At 55.6% G+C, this 20736-nt stretch overlaps 1 protein-coding gene across 8 annotated transcripts in view; it reads right to left on the reverse strand.

Annotated features, from left to right (window-relative positions):
• Window positions 1–1910: 1910 nt before the first annotated feature.
• The window catches only part of disp1 (dispatched homolog 1 (Drosophila)), a 55528-nt gene continuing 36702 nt past the window's right edge, over window positions 1911–20736 (reverse strand). For all 8 annotated transcript variants that reach the window (XM_035422209.1, XM_035422205.1, XM_035422206.1 and 5 more), the window contains 6 exons: window positions 9361–9387; window positions 8015–8138; window positions 7014–7141; window positions 6016–6113; window positions 5661–5758; window positions 1911–5441 (listed from right to left, as the gene is read on the reverse strand). In XM_035422209.1, coding sequence (XP_035278100.1) covers window positions 1989–5441; window positions 5661–5758; window positions 6016–6113; window positions 7014–7141; window positions 8015–8138; window positions 9361–9387 — 3928 coding nt within the window. In that variant the 3' untranslated portion in view covers window positions 1911–1988. The remainder of the gene's footprint in view (window positions 5442–5660; window positions 5759–6015; window positions 6114–7013; window positions 7142–8014; window positions 8139–9360; window positions 9388–20736) is intronic.

Genomic DNA, 20736 nt, shown 5'->3' on the forward strand with positions numbered 1-20736 from the left:
GGGCTGATCGGTGGGGCTGATCGCCTGGGCTGATCAGTGGGGCTGATCGGTGGGGCTGACTGCCTGGGCTGATCAGTGGGGCTGATCGGTGGGGCTGATCGCCTGGGCTGATCGGTGGGGCTGATCGCCTGGGCTGATCGGTGGGGTTAAACAGTGAAACACAAGGCCGGGACGCGGCATCAAATGAGGTTTTGTTTCCATGGTAATTACAGGCTTCCGACGCAGAGCCGCGAGCTCAGAGTGGCGGCTGGGCCGTCCGGCAGGATTCCGCGTTCGGGACGGTAACGGCGCGTCTAAAGGCTGTCCGCGGTGAGAGAGTGACTCATTCCACCCAGAGGCCCACACGCTTGTGTACATGTTTGTTCAGTTAGGGGAGTTTTTTTTTTTTTTGACCACCAAGGAGAGCTGCAGAGGAAGGGGGGAGGGGCCTTAACTTAAAAAAAAAACAGCAGAACTCACCAATGAACTGGGGGGTTTATAGCTCATGAATGATGTCTTAAGTAGCTGGCTGGAAGTGCAGCCTTCCACACCATTACAGATCAGCAAAAGGTGCCATTTTCCCCAGAAAAATATTATTTTGCCACATTTCACACAATTGCAAGCACCATCAAAAACTGTAACAATGAAAACTGAAAACAACAAAGAAACGTCTAAACGGGCTCCAGGAGATCTTTAAGAGCTCAGGACAGGCGCCTGAGACGGGGGAACCGGGGGGGGGGCGGTGGGGGGGGGGGCATGCACTGCGACACCGAGCACCCGCTCTTGGCAGTTAGCAAACATTCAAACGTGAACTTTGAAACTGAAATGGAGAGCACTGCAAGAACTGACTGAAACATTACATTGTGAAAATAGTGCTGTATATAGTCTCTATTATTATTATTATTATTATTATTATTATTAATATTATTATTAATAGTATTCATGTAATTATTAATATTATTATAGTCATGTGAGGGTCCACTGCAAGGCAGAGTTCCACTCTAGGGTCACAGAGGTAAAACGGGGTGATCTGTTGCTCATCATTTAACAGCTGTGCACCCCGTTAATCATGGACGAAAACAAAAAAACAAGCCAAGCCGGAGGCTTCAGGACAAATGCCAATGTTCATCCCGCCCCCGCCCTGCGACCCCCCCATTGCCCCCCCCCACTGTGAGGCACCGAGGAGACGCTCGCATGTGTTTTAATCCGCCCCCCTCCCGGCCCCCCAGCTGTCTGTGTCAGATGACACAAGGGTTCAAAGGTCAGCATTCTTCAAACGGTTGTGTTCCCGCCGGGCCATCCGAGTGCAGGCGTAGCCCCGCCCACCGACAGGCTCCGCCCACAGAATGCTTCACCCACACACCAACACACACACACACGTGCACGCCCGCGCACACACACACACACACACACACGCACGCGCACACACAAACACACACACACACACATGCACGCACACACACACAAACACACACACATGTAGGCGCGCACACACACACACACACGCACGCGCACACACAAACAGACACACACACACACGTAGGCGCGCACACACACACACACACACACACACACACACCCCCGCGCACACACAAACACACACACACACACACACACGTAGGCGCGCACACACACACACACCCACACTTTTTTGACCTGGCTATGACACCAGGAGGCCCAACAGCAGCAGTAATTTGTGGATTTTGCTCTTTAGCTCACACTCAGTGTTTAAAGCACATTACTGATAAAGCGGAATAGCTGAGCAGTGAGATCACCCCTGAAAAACACACACACTCGCAAAAAACACACACACACTCGCAAAAAACACACACACACACTCGCAAAAAACACACACACACTCGCAAAAAACACACACACACACTCGCAAAAAACACACACACACTCGCAAGCCGACACCAGCACACCAAGACTTCATATAACAAAATTTATTCATAAATTTACTCCATAGTGTTTTTTTTTTAAAGTTTTCCTGTATAAGCGTTTAATATTCAGCACCGGCTCTCGGAGGAGGGCTGTGAGGTCACAGGAAGTGCAGGCACTGCGGGTTCCGGTTTTGGCGTGTGATGCGAGTCCAGAGAATTGCACTTATCTTTCAGAGTCCTGCTGAAACACAGTTTTTTGGCGGAGGGGGCCTTGGCCCTCTTCTCCTTGCGCTTCGGCCTGCACCTCTTGGGGGCGCCCTCCTTCTGCGCGGGGCAGGAGTTCGCGGCCGGCCGTTCGCGGGGCCCCGCCCCCTCCTGGCGGGAATCGGCCGGCTCTGGCGGTCGGTCGCCGCCGGCCTGCGTCACATGGTTTCCCGCGCACCCCCCCGCCGTGAGAGTCTTTGCCGCCGGGGCGGGGCTAACGGCGCCATTAGCGCCCGAGCACTGAGGCCTGCCCGACCTCTGGGGCTCTTCGGCGGCAGGGCCGGTGGAGTCCGGCGCCCCCTGGTGGTCGGGAGACTGCTGCAGCTGCACCATGTGCACGCAGTAGTTCCTGAGGTGGCAGGCCTGGGGGGCGGGTCTCTGCCCGAAGCCCGAGGGGCAGTGGGGGTGGTGCTGCCGGGGCAGGTGGTGCGCGGGGGCGTGGTGGAGGTAGTGGGCGTGGCACTCCAGGGCGGAGAGCAAGGCTCGCCCCTGCAGGGGGAGGCCACCGGGGGGCGCACACGAGCCGGGGCAGGGCGGGGGGATGTCCCCGATCCGAGAGCACGAGTGGGGCGTCCACGGCGCGCCCCTGACCGGCTGGGGGTCCCCACAGGAGTACTGGCAGGGGCGCACCGGCTCAGACAGGGCAGGCAGCCCGTTTTCGGGGGTCCCGCTGTAGAGCCGGGGGCACACCTGCGCCTCGTCGCCGGCGGACCCGTCCGCGCGCCCGGCGTCTGTGGCGGACGCCAGCGGCTCCAGCTCGTAGTGCTCGTGCTCCACCTCGCCGCGGCACAGCTTCCCGGCGGCGGGCAGCGAGGGGGCGGGGCCGTCGGGCGAGAGGGCGTGGCAGCGCAGCCCCTTGGGCAGCGGGATCTGCCCGCAGGTGCCCTGCGGCCCCAGGCAGCGGCACATGCACTGGAAGAAGAAGGTGGCGAAGGCCCAGCTCACGCACATGATCAGCATCATGAAGGTGCCCAGCTGGGTGTACGCCAGCACGGTGGACGGCATCATCATCGCCCCCGCCACGAAGGTGGTGAGCGCCGCCATGGCGATGGCCGAGCCCATCCGGCTCAGGGAGAAGACCACCTTCCCCTCGCGGTCGGGCTCGGGGGCCAGGCGGTAGGCCACGCCGTAGTGCACGGCGAAGTCCACCGACAGCCCCACCGCCACCGAGATGGTGACCGACTCCAGGACGTTCAGCTCCCAGCCCAGCAGCACCAGCGACCCCACCGTCACGAAGATGGTCCCGGCGATGGACACGATGGCGTACAGGCTGATCACCACGTTCCAGGTGGTCAGGAGCATCACGCTGAACGCCACCGCCACCGACAGCGCCATGGCGACCAGCGTGCCGTCCGACAGGCTGTCCTGCAGGTCGTAGAACTCCAGGTTGCTGACGAACCAGCCGTAGCTCAACCCCGGGGGCGCGGACTTCAGCTCCTCCTGGATCCACACGTCCACCTCCCGGTAGAACTGGTGCATCCGCTCGTAGGCCAGCGTGAACAGGTAGGTGCTCTGGAACTCCAGCACCACCGCCCGGATGGTGTCGTTGATGTCGAACCTGGGGCCGGGCGTCTTGCTGTCCAGGTGGTAGATGGTGCTGCGGTCCAGCTCCATGATGGCCCTCTTGATGCAGAGCTCGAAGACGTCCTGCTTGTAGGGGAAGACGGACTGGCTGCAGCAGGGGTAGACGAGCGCCTCCTCGCAGTCCTGGTTCTCCATCCACTGCTTGAAGGTCTCCATGAAGCAGCTGGTGAAGTCCTGCTCGTCCGACTGGTGCACAAAGCTCTGGTTCCGCAGCTTCTGGCAGAAGTTGAGGATCCAGGTCTGGGAGGCCGGGGTGGCCACGTTGAAGGTGGCGTCCAGCGTGAGCTTGCCCTTGTTTTTGGGGTTGAGGGGGTCCCCGCTGTCCACGGGGGTGACGCCCCAGATTATGGTGATGGGCATGTGGAGCTCCTCGCCATTGTGGACGCGCTCGAACATGAAGAGCTTCTTGAACTCGGCGTCGTAGCGCTCGAAGGGGTGGGAGGAGCGGAACACCTGGAACTCGGACAGCTCCAGCGAGGGCAGCTTCATCTTGGGGTCGATGCAGACCACGTAGGCCCCGCCCACCGTGAAGGCCAGGAACCAGAAGAGCCAGACGTAGCGGAACCTGATCACCACGCAGGGCAAGACCTTCTCGAAGAAGATCCGGGAGACCTCGGAGGCGGTGAAGAGGCACTTGTCCACCTTCTGGCAGAGAAAGTTCCAGAAGCTTTTGGTGCTGTAGGCCCGGCTACTGTGCGGCGGCGTTTGGAAGCAGGTGAAGAGGTTGAGCAGGTAGCGCTCGTGCAGGACCACCACCGCCGGCAGCCAGGTGACCATCAGGATGTAGTTGACCAGGATGGCGGTGCCGGCGTAGACCCCGAAGCAGCGGATGGCGGTGATGTTGCTGACGTAGTTGGCGTAGAAGGCGGCGGCGGTGGTGAAGCTGGTGACAAACATGGAGAGGGCGGCGTGCTGCAGGGTCACGCCCACCGTCCGCGACAGCTCGGCGTCGGGCCGGTCGAACTTGGTGTAGTTCCAGACGTCGCAGAGGACGAAGGCGTCGTCCGCGCCGATCCCGACCAGGATGATGAGCGCCGTCAGGTTCATGAAGGGGAAGAACTGGAAGTTGAAGACGACGCGGTACAGGAAGTAGGACACGATCAGCGAGCTGATGATGGCGAACATGGTCATGAGGGTGATGAAGACGGAGCGGGTGTACACGCACATGACCGCCAGGACGATGACGATGGCGATGGCCGGGTACACCGTGTCCGTCAGCAGGTAGTCCTGGAACAGGTTGTGCTTGATCCCAAACTCGATTCCCGTCACCGCGGTCACGCCGTCCGAGGCGTTCCAGTTCTCGAAGTTGTCCAGGTAGATGTCCATCATGGTCTCGCCCTTCTCCGTGGGGGAGAAGAGCATGCTGTACCTCAGCGACGGGGCCTGCGGGTCCCCCGCCTTGGGCCCCAGGAAGTCCTTGTCCACCAGGAAGTGGAGGATCTGGTAGACGGCGTTGTACTTGGTGCACTTGCGCGGCACGTTGGCGCACTTGAGCTGGTCCTTGCGGCGGGCGGCCGTGTCCCAGCAGTCGGGCCCCAGCGTGCCGTTGTGGTAGAACTTGGCGCAGGAGCGCAGCACCTTCAGCGTGTGGGACGCGTCGCGCTCCGTGATCTTCTGGCACGACGACTTGTTGTTGAGGACGGCGATGTAGTTGCCCAGCGTCCAGCTGGGGCAGCAGGAGGCATCGGAGGTCCGCTGGCACAGCTTCCAGTACTGCGGGTGCGACCGGACCTGCGGGGGGGGCGGGGGGGGGGGGAGGACAGACCAACAGTTACACACATCAGGAGGGGCTCCTCATTTAGACTTTACCCTCCTTTTAGGCCCCAGTTTGGAACGCTCAGTCATGCTCAAACTACACCGCTCACTGCAGCCGCCCGTTCCTTATGTTCATGCTGCAGTGTGCAAGTCCAGCTCACACAGACATGTGTGAGATGTGAGAGCGCCACCTACCCGCGTGTTGTCCAAACTGCACATGGATTTGATTGCTTGTACATTCCACAGGTTCTTCCCCTCCGCAGAGCTGAACACCAGTCTGGAGTAGCGGTCCCCTGCTTGGAGAGACAAGGGCCGAGCTTAACGCCTTCCAGCAAACACTCACACCAAACTGCCAATTTACAAACACTCACACCAAACTGCCAACTTACAAACACTCACACCAAACTGCCAATTTACAAACACTCGCACAAAACCGCCAATTTACTGGTCAGTCTAGGTGATCTGTAGCTTTGTGGCATGCGTAGAAAAGTTTCATATTTTTGTGAGAGTTGCAGAAGTTTTGAACAGGAAGCGAAAAGCATGTCCACACCGGGAACGTCGCAGAAGAAGCTGTCTTTGCTGAAGTCCCACTCCACCTGCCGCTTGTCTCTGTCCAAGTGCTCCTCCAGCCACCGGTCCTCCTGGTGACTACCAACACGCAAACAAATGCAAACAAACGCAAACAAACGCAAACAAACGCAAACAAACGCAAACAAACGCAAACAAACGCAAACAAAAACTACTTCAGTTTTCAGACAGACAACAGAAGCATGAATCACAGCAGACATAAAAGGTCACATCCAAAAACCCGGTTAGGGTAAGATGATCATTTCGTCAGCACCATATTTTCATTGTCTCATTTCAACTCTTGATCCACTACAACAGACAAATAAATAAAAATTTAAAAAATGTATAATAAATTAAAGTATTTTGCAGAGTTACATTGCGTCTGGATGGGCTAACGCATATCATGTGGATGGGTATCTGCCACACAGGAATAGCACTGATCTGAAACAGGAAGTCATTTGCAGCTCCAGATTGGCTGTGATAAATTAAATAATTTTTTGAAAAAGAAAAAGAGCGTCTGTGCGTTTAGGTCCAGATGGGCGACTGCATGCATGAGTAATGCAGTGTGTTTCAGACAGGATGCAGGTCTTGGCTGAGGGCCCCGGGTTCGACAGCACCCCCCCACCCCCCCACACACACACAACCCCCCCAACGGGGGCTGGAATTCCCTTTAATCAAAGGGGTCTGCGAGGGACAGTGGAGGACATGAGCGAGCCCCCACCCTGCCCCGCCCCCGCCTGATCCGTTCTGCACTGTGGCACAGCGGTTAGGGAGCTCAGAGGCTGCGAGTTCTACTCCCAGCCGGGGCACTGCCATCGCACCCGTGAGCGAGATGCTCTCTTTAACTGCTCCAGTGAACATTCAGCGGCGCACACGGACTGTGTGTGAGGAACGCGACCTGTGTGATTATCTCTGCATGAGAGCGTCTGATTAACGGCTGAAATATGAACGCGACGCCAGCAGGAAACAGGAAGTGGTCACCTCTTGGCCTGTTCGTCGGCGTATTTGAAGGGGTAGTTGGCCAGGGTGGCTTTGTAGCCGGTGTTCTTCACCATGTTGTTCCATGTGACCAGGCGCTGACCAATGGCTGTGCCGCGTGGCTCAAACCCCTGCGCGACAGAATTACGCTCATTATTTAATTGTCTAGAATAGCACTGATACCATCTACAAATTATTAATACTACTGCACAATACAATGACTAAAAATACACCCATGATCCCAGTTAAGGGAAAATCAGCTGTAGGAATTTGCAGTACACACACACACAAACACATGCACGAGCAAACAGAGACACACAAACATGTACACACACACGCAAGCAACCACACACGAACATGCACACACACACAAGCCACATCTGTGAAGCGTTAATCTATAAATAATCTGTTGCATCTGTGATCCATTCTGAGCCAGAAATACGCAGCAAGCAGCTTGAAAAACTAATTTTCCACCTCCACTGCAAGGGCTGTGATAGGCCAGCTGGGCCTTTAGAATGAGGGAGCTGTTGTGTGATTGGCCAGTTGGCCCTTTAGAATCAGGGAGCTGTTGTGTGATTGGCCAGTTGGCCCTTCAGAATGAGGGAGCTATTATGAGATTGGTCACTTGGCCCTTTAGAATGAGGGAGCAGTTGAGTGATTGGTCAATTGGCCCATTAGAATGAGGGAGCTGTTGTGTGATTGGCCAGTTGGCCCATTAGAATGAGGGAGCTGTTGTGTGATTGGTCAGTTGGCCCATTAGAATGAGGGAGCTCTTGTGTGATTGGTCAGTTGGCCCATTAGAATGAGGGAGCTCTTGTGTGATTGGTCAGTTGGCCCATTAGAATGAGGGAGCTGTTGTTGTATGATTGCTGCTTACAGGGGAACTTCATCCAAAAAACAACAAATCTATCTGCCCACGGATCATTTGGAAACAAAAAACAACCAATGACAAAACAGCAGTCTTATAGATGGTGGCTCCACCAACGCACAGTACTGTTACTCACCAGCAGGGGGTCAGAGAAGTCTGGGAGCTCCGGAACCAGGACCCCCACCAAGGCACAGACTCCTATGAGGACAGTGCACACGCCCAGTACCACCACCGGCCAATCAGCTATCAGCGCAGCATAACTGGGGGGACATGGGGGTGCTGTCAGAATCACAGGTTTGAAACAGCGTGCAGTGGCTGCCATAGAAACACAGGAACACACTTCCTGTGAGTAAAGACACCCGCTAAACACTTCCTGTGAGTAAAGCCACACACTCAACACTTCCTGTCAGTAAAAACACACTCAACACTTCCTGTCAGTAAAAACACACTAAACACTTCCTGTCAGTAAAAACACACAGTAAAACTACAGACCTGGAGACACACACACTGTCACTGGGACACAAGTGAACCCAAAAGAGTCGTAGCTCTTTGTGTGAGACACTAGAATCCCATCTGCGTATGCGTATCAGACTTCAGTGGAGGGGGGTCAGTGATGGGGGGGGGGTCACGTTACGGTAGGAAAAATACTTGATGAAACGCTGTGCAGGACTGCAAGTCTTTTGGGGAAAACTGACACATACAAAATCCAGACACCCCCTCCCCCACCTTAATGAGATGACAGAATTTCACTAAATTCTGAAACTCAACCTTACTGCACAACGGCCCCTTACCGCACACATAGTGTGTGTGTGTGTGTGTGTGCGAGTGTGTGTGTGTGTGTGTGTGTGTGTGTGTGTGCGAGTGTGTGTGTGTGTGTGTGTGTGTGTGTACGAGTGTGTGTGTGTGTGTGTGTGTGTGTGTGTGCGAGTGTGTGTGTGTGTGTGTGTATGTGTGTGTACGAGTGTGTGTGTGTGTGTGTGTACGAGTGTGTGTGTGTGTGTGTGCGAGTGTGTGTGTGTGTGTGTGCGAGTGTGTGTGTGTGTGTGTGTGTGTGTGTGTGTACGTGTGTGTGTGTGTGTGTGTGTGTGTGCGAGTGTGTGTGTGTGTGTGTGTGTGTGTGTGTGTGTGTGAGTGTGTGTGTGTGTTCGTATAAAGCCAGTCCTTTCTTAATGCCGTTCACTTGCCACATTTTGAGTGACAGGAGCTTCTGTTAATGAGAGCCAGACAGACAGCACACAGCTCACTGCATTTAATGCCCCTCTAACACACACCAGCATTACGTACGTTCAGTTCTATTCAGTTACAGAGTGGGAGACAGAGACTGAAGGAGAGAGGTGGAGAGAGAGAGGTGGAGAGAGAGAAAGAGGGAGAGAGGAGGAGGGACAGAAAGAGGAACAGAGGTGGAGAGAGCAAAAGAGGGAGAGAGGAGGAGGGAGAGAAAGCGGGAGAGAAGGACAGAAAGAGGATTTCAGTAGGTATTACCTTTTGGGGAATCTAAATGGTCTTGAGCTGAAAAAGAAAAAAAAAAATTGGGTTCAAAATTTAGGAAACAATATCAAAATGTGAATCAAAAGCAAAAGCTTCCATAAAGAACAGAATTATCAGAAAGAATCACACAGAAAAACTACACCCATGCGCACGTAGCCCTCTCCACAATCCCATAATGCATCAGTAGCCCTCTCCACAAACCCATAATGCATCAGTGGACCTCTCCACAAACCCTTAATGCGTCAAACAGAAGACTCGTACGGTAAGCCCAGGAAATGGCTCTCCGTTAAATATATCACACAATTCAGCGTCGCTGAAACCCCTATCTCTCTCTTTAAATCAGGAACGCTGAAGTGACAGTTGCATAAATCAGAACTTTATTAACTTCCTCTCCCGTGAAAGAGCTCCGGTTGCGGGTTCGATGGCGCTAAGTTCGGCGAGAGGCCGCGTCTGTAGCGGCGAGGTCAAAGAGCAGCGACAGGCCGGAAAAAAGGGAGGGGGGGGGGGGCTGCTTTCTGGGGTCCTCAGTTTTTAGGCCCTATTAAACCATCACAGGTATGAGGTTTTTTTTTCTCCTGGAAGAGCAAAGCTGTACCTAAGAGGAGATTTATAGACTCTGAACACATGTGCATTCCAGGCCAATCGGTAAGCCTCCAACATTACCGCTAACGTTTCAGCTTCAGACATTACCGCTAACGTTTCAGCCTCAGACATTACCGCTAACGTTTCAGCCTCAGACATTACCGCTAACGTTTCAGCTTCAAACATTACCGCTAACGCTTCAGCCTCCGACATTACCGCTAACGTTTCAGCCTCCGACATTACCGCTAACGCTTGAGGCTCCAACATTACCGCTAACGTTTCAGCCTCCGACATTACCGCTAACGTTTCAGCTTCAGACATTACCGCTAACGCTTGAGCCTTCGACATTACCGCTAACGTTCCAGCCTCCGACATTACCGCTAACGTTTCAGCCTCCGACATTACCGCTAACGTTTCAGCCTCCGACATTACCGCTAACGTTCCAGCCTCCGACATTACCGCTAACATTAGGCCACACCCTCATCTCACTGCAAAGTGGGTCCAAAACTCTGCCATGGAAAAACATCAGGTTTACAGTGTTCGTACAATCCCAGGACTTTCCCAATGACTTTTCCCCTCCCCATTTCTCCAATCAAACATACTTATAAAAAACATACAATCAAAAGTTATTAATTTACCCAGTTCTTCCACATAAATTCATAAAACAAATTTTTGGTTAACTGGATTGACAACCATTGTAAGAATGTGCAGTTCACTCTGGTATGGAGTCCACCTCCGGGACAGGAGAATGAAAAACCAACAAACAAACAAACGAGAGGAAGAGAGAGAGGGAGCAGCTGGAGATGGACCCCCCTCCACGGTCTGGGACGGCCCGGGACCGGGGACCCGCGGCCCAGAGCCGCGCGCGGAGGCGCTTCAAACGGACGCGGCGGCCTGGAGCCGACGCCCGGCAGCCCAGAGGCCAGAGGCGGCGTGTCCCCCCCCGCCCGGCAGCCCAGAGGCCAGAGGCGGCGTGTCCCCCCCCGCCCGGCAGCCCAGAGGCCAGAGGCGGCGTGTCCCCCCCCCGCCCGGCAGCCCAGAGGCCAGAGGCGGCGTGTCCCCCCCCGCCCGGCAGCCCAGAGGCCAGAGGCGGCGTGTCCCCCCCCCGCCTGGCAGCCCAGAGGCCAGAGGCGGCATGTCCCCCCCCCGCCTGGCAGCCCAGAGGCCAGAGGTGGCGCGTCCCCCCCCCCGCCCGGCAGCCCAGAGGCCAGAGGTGGCGCGTCCCCCCCCACCGCGGCGGGGAGAGAATCCCTGGAATGCCGTAATTAGCGGTTGCCATGGTGCGGAAAAGCCGCCGGTCGGAATGTTTCACCAACGGGCGACTTCTCGTCCGGCCGCGAAGCGCTACAGACAACCATCCACACAACCGGACCCGACCAGGACCACCGCTCAGAACCCAGACCCACACACCGACCAGGACCACCGCTCAGAACCCAGACCCACACACCGACCAGGACCACCGCTCAGAACCCAGACCCACACACCGACCAGGACCACCGCTCAGAACCCAGACCCACACACCGACCAGGACCACCGCTCAGAACCCAGACCCACACACCGACCAGGACCACCGCTCAGAACCCAGACCCACACACCGACCAGGACCACCGCTCAGAACCCAGACCCACACACCCACCAGGACCACCGCTCAGAACCCAGACCCACACACTGACCAGGACCACCGCTCAGAACCCAGACCCACACACCGACCAGGACCACCGCTCAGAACCCAGACCCACACACCGACCAGGAGCTTCATTCTGATCCTGCAAGGTCAGCCCTGCGTTTACTGACACTTCCAGATCTCTTATCCACACAGACACCCATGGCCATACGGTCCCTAAAGACCGAGCACTCCTACACCTTCGTGCTCCTGACAGGAAGATACACGGCCAATTCTCTTTTTGTGCAGTGCTTATATGTAATATGTGACATCTCTCCACACACACGCACACATGCACACGCGCGCGCGCGCGCGCACACACACACACACTACAGCACTGAACAGCCCTGCAAAATGGGAAACCCTCCTATCATTTAGTGCCTGAAAAAGGGTAAAAAGGGGGCCATCTGGGTTTGATCACCCTGTAAAAAAAGGGCTGGATAATGGCAGAGTGAGCTTTGAGTCGGAGAAACCCAGGAGCACCCTGAACACAGACCACCAGCCAATCACAACCCAGCACAGGAGGGGGGGGGGAGGGGGGGAAACCCCAGAAAAGCTAAAATAACTTTGGCCGAAATGTTATTGTGTTTGTGCAGAGGGCTGTTTACAGATCAGCGGGTTAATGAATAAAGCACACGGCAGCTCTGCAGGCCGGAAGCGCCGCGAGTTACGCACTGCACGGGGTCAAAGGTCGCGGCCTGGGGGGCGAGGGGGGGGCGGACGCTCAGGACGGGGCTCGGGGCTAGCCCAATTACTGTCACCTCATTAAACGTGATTAAAGCTTCAGAGGGACACCCCCCTTTCAAAAACAACCACCAGAAGAAGCAGAGCACGCAGGGGAAGAGAGGGATTTGTTGGAACAGGAACGCTGAGAAAAGCAGGAGTGAACACATTCAGCATGAGGAGAGGCCTCCAGCACTCCTGCAGCCTCTCCAGGGATTCAGCACTGCACCTCCTCTTCCACCTCCTCCTCTCCCTCCAACTCCTTCTCTTCCTCCTCCACCTCCTCGTCCTCCTACACCTTTTTCAGCTTCTACCTTCAGTGTCATTCCGGATCACCACTTGTCTCCTCCTACAGACACTCACCTCCTCCTGAGTAAGGCCAGCAACTAAGGGACACTTCATCTGATGCATTTATCCATGAAAAGTCCTTAATAAGCAGCTTGTGTCGATCCATCACTTAAGTGAATGCCTTTATAACATATTTATTATCAGTGAGAAACACACCGCGCATTAGGCACAGGCAGCTTCCGAAGGTGATTCAATCTAAGCGCAATGCAGTTCAGCCTCAACCTTAAAAAAGAAATTCCTGGAAGGTTTTCTTTTCTGTTCACACAGGCTTATAAAATTTGTTCCAGTGAATAAAACGACAATGCTATGAAAGCTGAGGAAACACGAGCCAAACTACAGCAAGAACTCATTTTAAGAGTCAGAGAAAAATGCTCTCTTTATAATAAATATTATAATGTGTGAGCGCGCTCAGTGGGGCTGTGGGTGTGAGCGCGCTCAGTGGCGCTGTGGGCGTGAGCGCGCTCAGTGGGGCTGTGGGTGTGAGCGCGCTCAGTGGCGCTGTGGGCGTGAGCGCGCTCAGTGGGGCTGTGGGCGTGAGCGCGCTCAGTGGGGTTGTGGGCGTGAGCGCGCTCAGTGGGGCTGTGGGCGTGAGCGCGCTCAGTGGGGCTGTGGGCGTGAGCGCGCTCAGTGGGGCTGTGGGCGTGAGCGCGCTCAGTGGGGCTGTGTGTGTGAGCGCGCTCAGTGGGGCTGTGGGCGTGAGCGCGCTCAGTGGGGCTGTGGGCGTGAGCGCGCTCAGTGGGGTTGTGGGCGTGAGCGCACTCAGTGGGGCTGTGGGCGTGAGCGCGCTCAGTGGGGCTGTGGGCGTGAGCGCGCTCAGTGGGGCTGTGGGCGTGAGCGCGCTCAGTGGGGCTGTGGGCGTGAGCGCGCTCAGTGGGGCTGTGGGTGTGAGCGCGCTCAGTGGCGCTGTGGGTGTGAGCGCGCTCAGTGGCGCTGTGGGTGTGAGCGCGCTCAGTGGGGCTGTGGGTGTGAGCGCGCTCAGTGGGGCTGTGGGTGTGAGCGCGCTCAGTGGGGCTGTGGGTGTGAGCGCGCTCAGTGGGGCTGTGGGCGTGAGCGCGCTCAGTGGGGCTGTGGGCGTGAGCGCGCTCAGTGGGGCTGTGGGCGTGAGCGCGCTCAGTGGGGCTGTGGGCGTGAGCGCGCTCAGTGGGGCTGTGGGTGTGAGCGCGCTCAGTGGGGCTGTGGGTGTGAGCGCGCTCAGTGGGGCTGTGGGTGTGAGCGCGCTCAGTGGGGCTGTGTGTGTGAGCGCGCTCAGTGGGGCTGTGGGTGTGAGCGCGCTCAGTGGGGCTGTGGGTGTGAGCGCGCTCAGTGGGGCTGTGGGTGTGAGCGCGCTCAGTGGGGCTGTGTGTGTGAGCGCGCTCAGTGGGGCTGTGGGTGTGAGCGCGCTCAGTGGGGCTGTGGGTGTGAGCGCGCTCAGTGGGGCTGTGTGTGTGAGCGCGCTCAGTGGGGCTGTGGGTGTGAGCGCGCTCAGTGGGGCTGTGGGTGTGAGCGCGCTCAGTGGGGGACACATCCGCAGATGCTCCCGCTCTCAGAGTCACGGCTGCCATCCCAGCATTCCTGCGCATGAAATATGGACATGCCGAAATTTCAGACATGCAGGCCGGATTTCAACACCGCAGCCGAGTTACACGCTGTCTGCGAGACATCTCCATTACACCCCCCCCGCGCCCCCCCCGCTCCCCCCTCCCGGCTTAACCGTACCCTAAAACTGAGACGGAGCGCTTCAAACCCGTTAGAGGGCACCCGTGGAATTCTAAAGTCCCAGGTAAAATAAACAGGGATAACTCATTTCCCCCGAGCCCGGTGCTCAGGACCGCAGTCCACCTATCAGGTGTCTGCTACAACCCAGCCTCCACCAATGAGAGCGGACAGAATCCACTGGGGAAGTTCTTCTAGACACAGAAATTCATCGCAAAGTTGCACAAATTTTAAGCTGCTTCTTTTCATTAAAAACCCCAAAACAACCAGGCGGCTGGTGAGTTTGTGAGATGTGAGATGAAAACATTGGAGTTTGGAACTTAAACTGCCCCGGCCGACTGAAGCGCCCCCGCCTCCGGGCGACTCTCGAGCCGACTGAGCGCGTGCGGGGAGCAATGTTGGGCGCAGTCTGAACTCCAGGTAACAGGGCCACGCCCACATGGCTTCACACCCCGCCTACGCTCCTGCTGTGCTTCATCAGCTTCCACATTACGCCCACTGAAGCCCTGCGGCGCGGTGAGGGGGAGGGGCTTGGAGAGGGGGAGGGGCTCCGGTGCAGTGAGGGGGAGGGGCTTGGAGAGGGGGAGGGGCTCTGCTGCAGTGGGGGGAGGGGCTTGGAGAGGGGGAGGGGCTCTGCCGCGGCCCTCATGTTCGCCGCGCTCAGGAAGCCACATTCGGGCTGATTTACAGGCGTGAAAATCGTCAGGCCGTTACAGCACAGAATCCGCCCCCATAAATCCCCACGACCCCCACGACCCCCACAGCTCCCGTGTTCTCAGTTATTATACTGCGACTGAGCCTAACCGATGACATCAGACAAGGGCGAACACCGACCCCATCCTGGTCTGGGCCTAAAGGCCCCATGATGCACTAGGAGCGTGAAGAAAGCTGCTAAATCCATAACACCACGTTCTGTCCTGACTGCGTGTTTTTTTTCCAAGAATGACCCTCCAGCTCAGAGATAGGATGTCTGCAGTGAGAGGATGTGATGGCTTCATTACAGGAGCTGACATGTGCGAAAGTCAGGGGGGTTAAAAGAGCCAGACGGGGGGGGGGGGGGGGGTCTCCGACTGCGGAACCAACAGCTTTCAGCTGCTCCTGCGTACAGCCCGGTCCCCGTACGGCCTGGTCCCCGTACAGCCCGGTCCCCGTACAGCCTGCTCCCCCTACAGCCCGGTCCCCCTACAGCCCGGTCCCTGTACAGCCTGGTCCCCGTACAGCCCGGTCCCCAAACAGCCCGGTCCCCCTACAGCCCGGTCCCTGTACAGCCTGGTCCCCGTACAGCCCGGTCCCCAAACAGCCCGGTCCCCATACAGCCCGGTCCCCAAACAGCCCGCCCGGTCCCCGTACAGCCCGGTCCCCGTACAGCCTGCTCCTGCGTACAGCCCGGTCCCCGTACAGCCTGCTCCTGCGTACAGCCCGGTCCCCGTACAGCCCAGTCCCCGTACGGCCCGGTCCCCCTACAGCTCGGTCCCCAAACAGCCCGCCCGGTCCCCGTACAGCCTGCTCCTGCGTACAGCCCGGTCCCCGTACAGCCCGGTCCCCGTACAGCCCAGTCCCCGTACGGCCCGGTCCCCCTACAGCTCGGTCCCCAAACAGCCCGCCCGGTCCCCGTACAGCCTGCTCCTGCGTACAGCCTGGTCCCAGTACAGCCTGCTCCTGCGTACAGCCTGGTCCCAGTACAGCCCGGTAGGGATTCCACACTGCAACCCAGCGCCTTCTCCAGCCCGAACGCCTTATAAGTGCAGTGCTTTTCTGCATTGGGTGATTATAAGGAGGAATTCACTGAGCCCATTTCCCAGAAGCACTGCTAATCCCGCCATATAAATCAGGGCCGGGAGGATGAGCCGCCAGTTATCAGCATAGCGCCAAACAGCGCACTAACTTTAACCCAACACAGGCCATATACAACAGCTTTAACCCAACAGAGGCCATACACAACAGCATTAACCCAACACAGGCCATACACAAGAGCATTAACCCAACACAGGCCATACACAAGAGCATTAACCCAACACAGGCCATACACAAGAGCATTAACCCAACACAGGCCATATACAACAGCTTTAACCCAACAGAGGCCATACACAACAGCATTAACCCAACAGAGGCCATACACAAGAGCATTAACCCAACACAGGCCATATACAACAGCATTAACCCAACAGAGGCCATACACAAGAGCATTAACCCAACACAGGCCATACACAAGAGCATTAACCCAACACAGGCCATACACAAGAGCATTAACCCAACACAGGCCATACACAAGAGCATTAACCCAACAGAGGCCATACACAAGAGCATTAACCCAACAGAGGCCATACACAACAGCATTAACCCAACACAGGCCATACACAAGAGCATTAACCCAACACAGTGTCTGCACACAGCAGCTTTAACCCAACACAGTGTCTGCAGACTGCAGCTTTAACCCAGCACAGTGTCTGCAGACTGCAGCTTTAACCCAGCGCTCTCAGACAGACCGGCTTGTTTACGGTGGATGGTGTGGCAGGGATTGTAATGGATTGACGGGCAGGTGAAACTGATAGCGTAAAGATCACTTTCAGACAGACCGTGCCGGTCCAGACCTGTTGCCTTTCAGGAAACCCTGTTCTGTATTTGTTAAAACATTTCAAAAGAAACCCTTTGTTCCAGCAGAGGAAACTCGGCCTGCTTTTTTTTTTTATTTTGAGAAAGAGAACGTCAGCTTACTTAACCATTGAGTTTCAGGAGGGTAAGATCTCTTCAGTTTATACTGAATTAAAGGGAAAAACACACACACACACACACACACACACACACACTCACTCACGCACACATGCACACACACACGCACGCACGCACACACACATTCACTCACGCACACATGCACACACACACACACGCACGCACGCACGCGCACACACACACACACACACTCTTACGGTGCTGAAATATCCTCCTGCTTATAAAACACGCTCGTCATATTCAGATTCACCAGCTGGAACCCATACATCCATACGCACAGGTTAATATATGGGACGGGTTGGGAGTGTTTTTATTACTTTTCTGGGGTGCTATGGAAACCAGCGACAGGACATAAACCCTTGTGCAACGAATCAAACGCACATGTCTGATAGCATAAGTTTTTTATTTATCTTTTTTTTTTTCACAATTTTTTGGAAGCAGCGTTCGGTGCTGTTAGGCACGCGGCCAGCGGCCCGGAGACTGGCTCCAGCCTTCCTGAGCGAGCACGCCCCCGAGGAAGAGGAGGAGGAGGAAGGCCTGACGCCACGGCTGATTTCTCCGTGTCAGCTGTCTCTTAGAGGAGCTTTCAGCCACTGCAGGTCACAGTGCCCCCCCCCCCCCCCCCACCCCAGCCCAGCACAGGTTTGGGTTAGAATGCTGCAGGCACATTCTCCGCAATTATGGGATTTCACCCCCGCCCCCGCTCCCCCTCACCCCACCTCACCCCACCCCACCCCGCCCCTCCCCCCAAAGCACACCAGCTCGTCCTCAGGACTGCAAAACACTGTGAAAGACCATCTCCCCTCTCCTCGCTCAGTCGATAAAAAACCATAATGAATCTCTCACACTGTGAAAGACCATCTCCCTCCTCATTCAGTCATTAAATACCATAATGAATCTCTCACACTGTGAAAGACCATCTCTCTGCATTCAGAAAAGGCTGTGAGAGAACTCCTCCCTTTTCATTCAGGAAGGAAACTCTGTGAAAGATATCCCTCCTCGTTCAGATGTTAAGAACCATAATGTACTTCCCACACAACTCCACTCCATGAAAAGATCCACTGAAATCTACACCACCCCTCCTCCCAAAGAAGCAGTCCTGGCTTTTCAAGGACGAGCAATTTCACTTTTTCCATATAAATGAAAGCAGGTAAATCACTCAGCAGTAAGACACACTGTCCGCAGCAGTAAATGCACTAAAAAAAAGATCAAATAATGATTAAACCAAAAAAAGTATTATTTCTAAAAAGGTTCACTGTTAGGACAGAAGTGCTCGTAACGGTGAGTAAACTCAAACCGGTGAGTCGTGTGATTGGCTGAAACTACAGAGCTGGTGAGAGGGAGGAAGGCGTTAAAAGCGGGGGCCGATGACGAGGGTTCTAAAGGAGGAAACGCAGCTCTGGAAAATCCCAACACCGCGTCAGAGACACGACTCCCAGCCAAACTTTACTCAGGTGTGCCCAGCCAGGTAAACACACAGCAAACAGCCAATCCCCAGTCTGACCTGCACACGGGAACCGCACTGTCCACCGAGCGCCCCAGCTCATAAACCCTGCTCCTGGGAGGGAGAGAGAGAGAGAGACAGGGGAAGAGAAGGAGAGAGAGAGGGAGAAAGGGGGGAGATAGGGAGGGAGGGAGGGAGAGAGAGAGAGATAGAGAGATAGAGACAGGGGAAGAGAGAGAGAGAGAGAGAGAGAGAGAAAGGGGGGAGATAGGGAGGGAGGGAGAGAGAGAGAGAGATAGAGAGATAGAGACAGGGGAAGAGAAAGAGAGAGAGAGAGAGAAAGGGGGAGATAGGGAGGGAGGGAGCGAGAGAGAGAGAAAGGGGGGAGATAGGGAGAGAGGGAGGGAGAGAGAAAGGGGGGAGAAAGGGAGGGAGGGAGAGAGAGAGAGATAGAGACAGGGGAAGAGAAAGGGAGAGAGAGAGAGAAAGGGGGGAGATAGGGAGGGAGAGAGAGAGAGAGAGAAAGGGGGGAGATAGGGAGGGAGAGAAGCTTGTCTTCATTTTTTTGGCAATAAAAATTGCAACTGGGCCGGATGTGTCCATAAAAAAAATAAATCAATAAAACAAACTTTCACTGCATCTGTGATTCAAATCTGTCGTCACAGAAGAAGATGGATCTGTATACTGAACAGCGGAGTTAAAAAGTCAGAAAGCACGAGAGAGAGAAACATCTGCGATAGAAATTCACGAGAGAAGAAGACGTGAATTTTACCCATCTCAGCGAGCGCAGCGACCCGTCCCCACAGCGGGACCGCCGGGCGCAGCTTAGCACGCGCAAGTGACATCACGAGCGTTTCGACGGGACACGGGAGAGTGTGTGTGTGTGTGAGGCGGGAGAGTGTGTCTGTGTGTGAGGCGGGAGAGTGTGTGTGTGTGTGAGGCGGGAGAGTGTGTGTGTGTGTGAGGCGGGAGAGTGTGTGTCCGTGTGTGAGGTGGGAGAGTGTGTCTGTGTGTGAGGTGGGGGAGTGTGTGTGTGAGGCGGGGAGAGTGTGTGTGTGTGAGGTGGGAGAGTGTGTCTGTGTGTGAGGTGGGGGAGTGTGTGTGTGAGGCGGGGAGAGTGTGTGTGTGTGAGGTGGGAGAGTGTGTCTGTGTGTGAGGTGGGGGAGTGTGTGTGTGAGGCGGGGAGAGTGTGTGTGTGTGAGGTGGGGGAGTGTGTGTGTGAGGCGGGGAGAGTGTGTGTGTGTGAGGTGGGAGAGTGTGTCTGTGTGTGAGGTGGGGGAGTGTGTGTGTGAGGCGGGGAGAGTGTGTGTGTGTGTGAGGCGGGGGAGTGTGTGTGTGTGTGAGGCGGGGGAGTGTGTCTGTGTGAGGGGGGGGAGTGTGTGTGTGTGTGTGAGGTGGGAGAGTGTGTGTGTGTGAGGTGGGAGAGTGTGTCTGTGTGTGAGGCGGGAGAGTGTGTGTGTGAGGCGGGGGGTTAGGGGGGGAATCCTAATTGAAGGTAAATCACGCTGCTGTTTGAGGCTGAGCTCTCGGGGCGCCCTGTCAGCAGCGGGGTACTCTTACGTAACGGGGAGACGGCCGGCTGGGCACCCCACCGCAAACGGGCGACAGGCATGCGCTAGTCATTACCCCCCCCAAACGCCCCCCCCCTCCCCAAACACCCCCCATCACCCCCTAACCCCCTCCCTCCTGCCGTAAGGGTAAAATATGGGCTGCAGCCAGTGACCAAAAAGCACCAGGAATTCCTGTTTGAAATAAGAACCAGCTTGAGTCTCAGAGCAAGAAGAACTATATATGATGCACTTAAAACCACCAAAAAAAACTGTTACTAAAAATGGCAGTTAAAAAAAAAAAAAAGAGTGCAATTTATCACCATGTTCCCTCACCCAACTGTGCGTGCGTGTGTTTGTGTGTGTGCGTGTGTGTGTGCGTGTGTGAGAGAGAGTGTGTATTTGTGTGTGTGTGCATGTGTGTGTGTGTGTGTGAGAGTGTGTATTTGTGTGTGTGTGCATGTGTGTGTGTGCGTGTGTGGGTCTTGTTTATGCAAGACAAAAAGTACAGCCCCTCACGCTACATTAATAGCTTAAGTCATAAAACAGGGAAGTTGTGCTGGACATATTTTTAGCAGTTACAGATAGGACACAATGACCTCTGACCTTGTGCATGAAAAAGGAAAGATTTCTACTTTTTG

Source organism: Anguilla anguilla, chromosome 6 (genome assembly GCF_013347855.1).
Source record: "Anguilla anguilla isolate fAngAng1 chromosome 6, fAngAng1.pri, whole genome shotgun sequence".
In the NCBI taxonomy this organism is placed as follows: domain Eukaryota; kingdom Metazoa; phylum Chordata; class Actinopteri; order Anguilliformes; family Anguillidae; genus Anguilla; species Anguilla anguilla.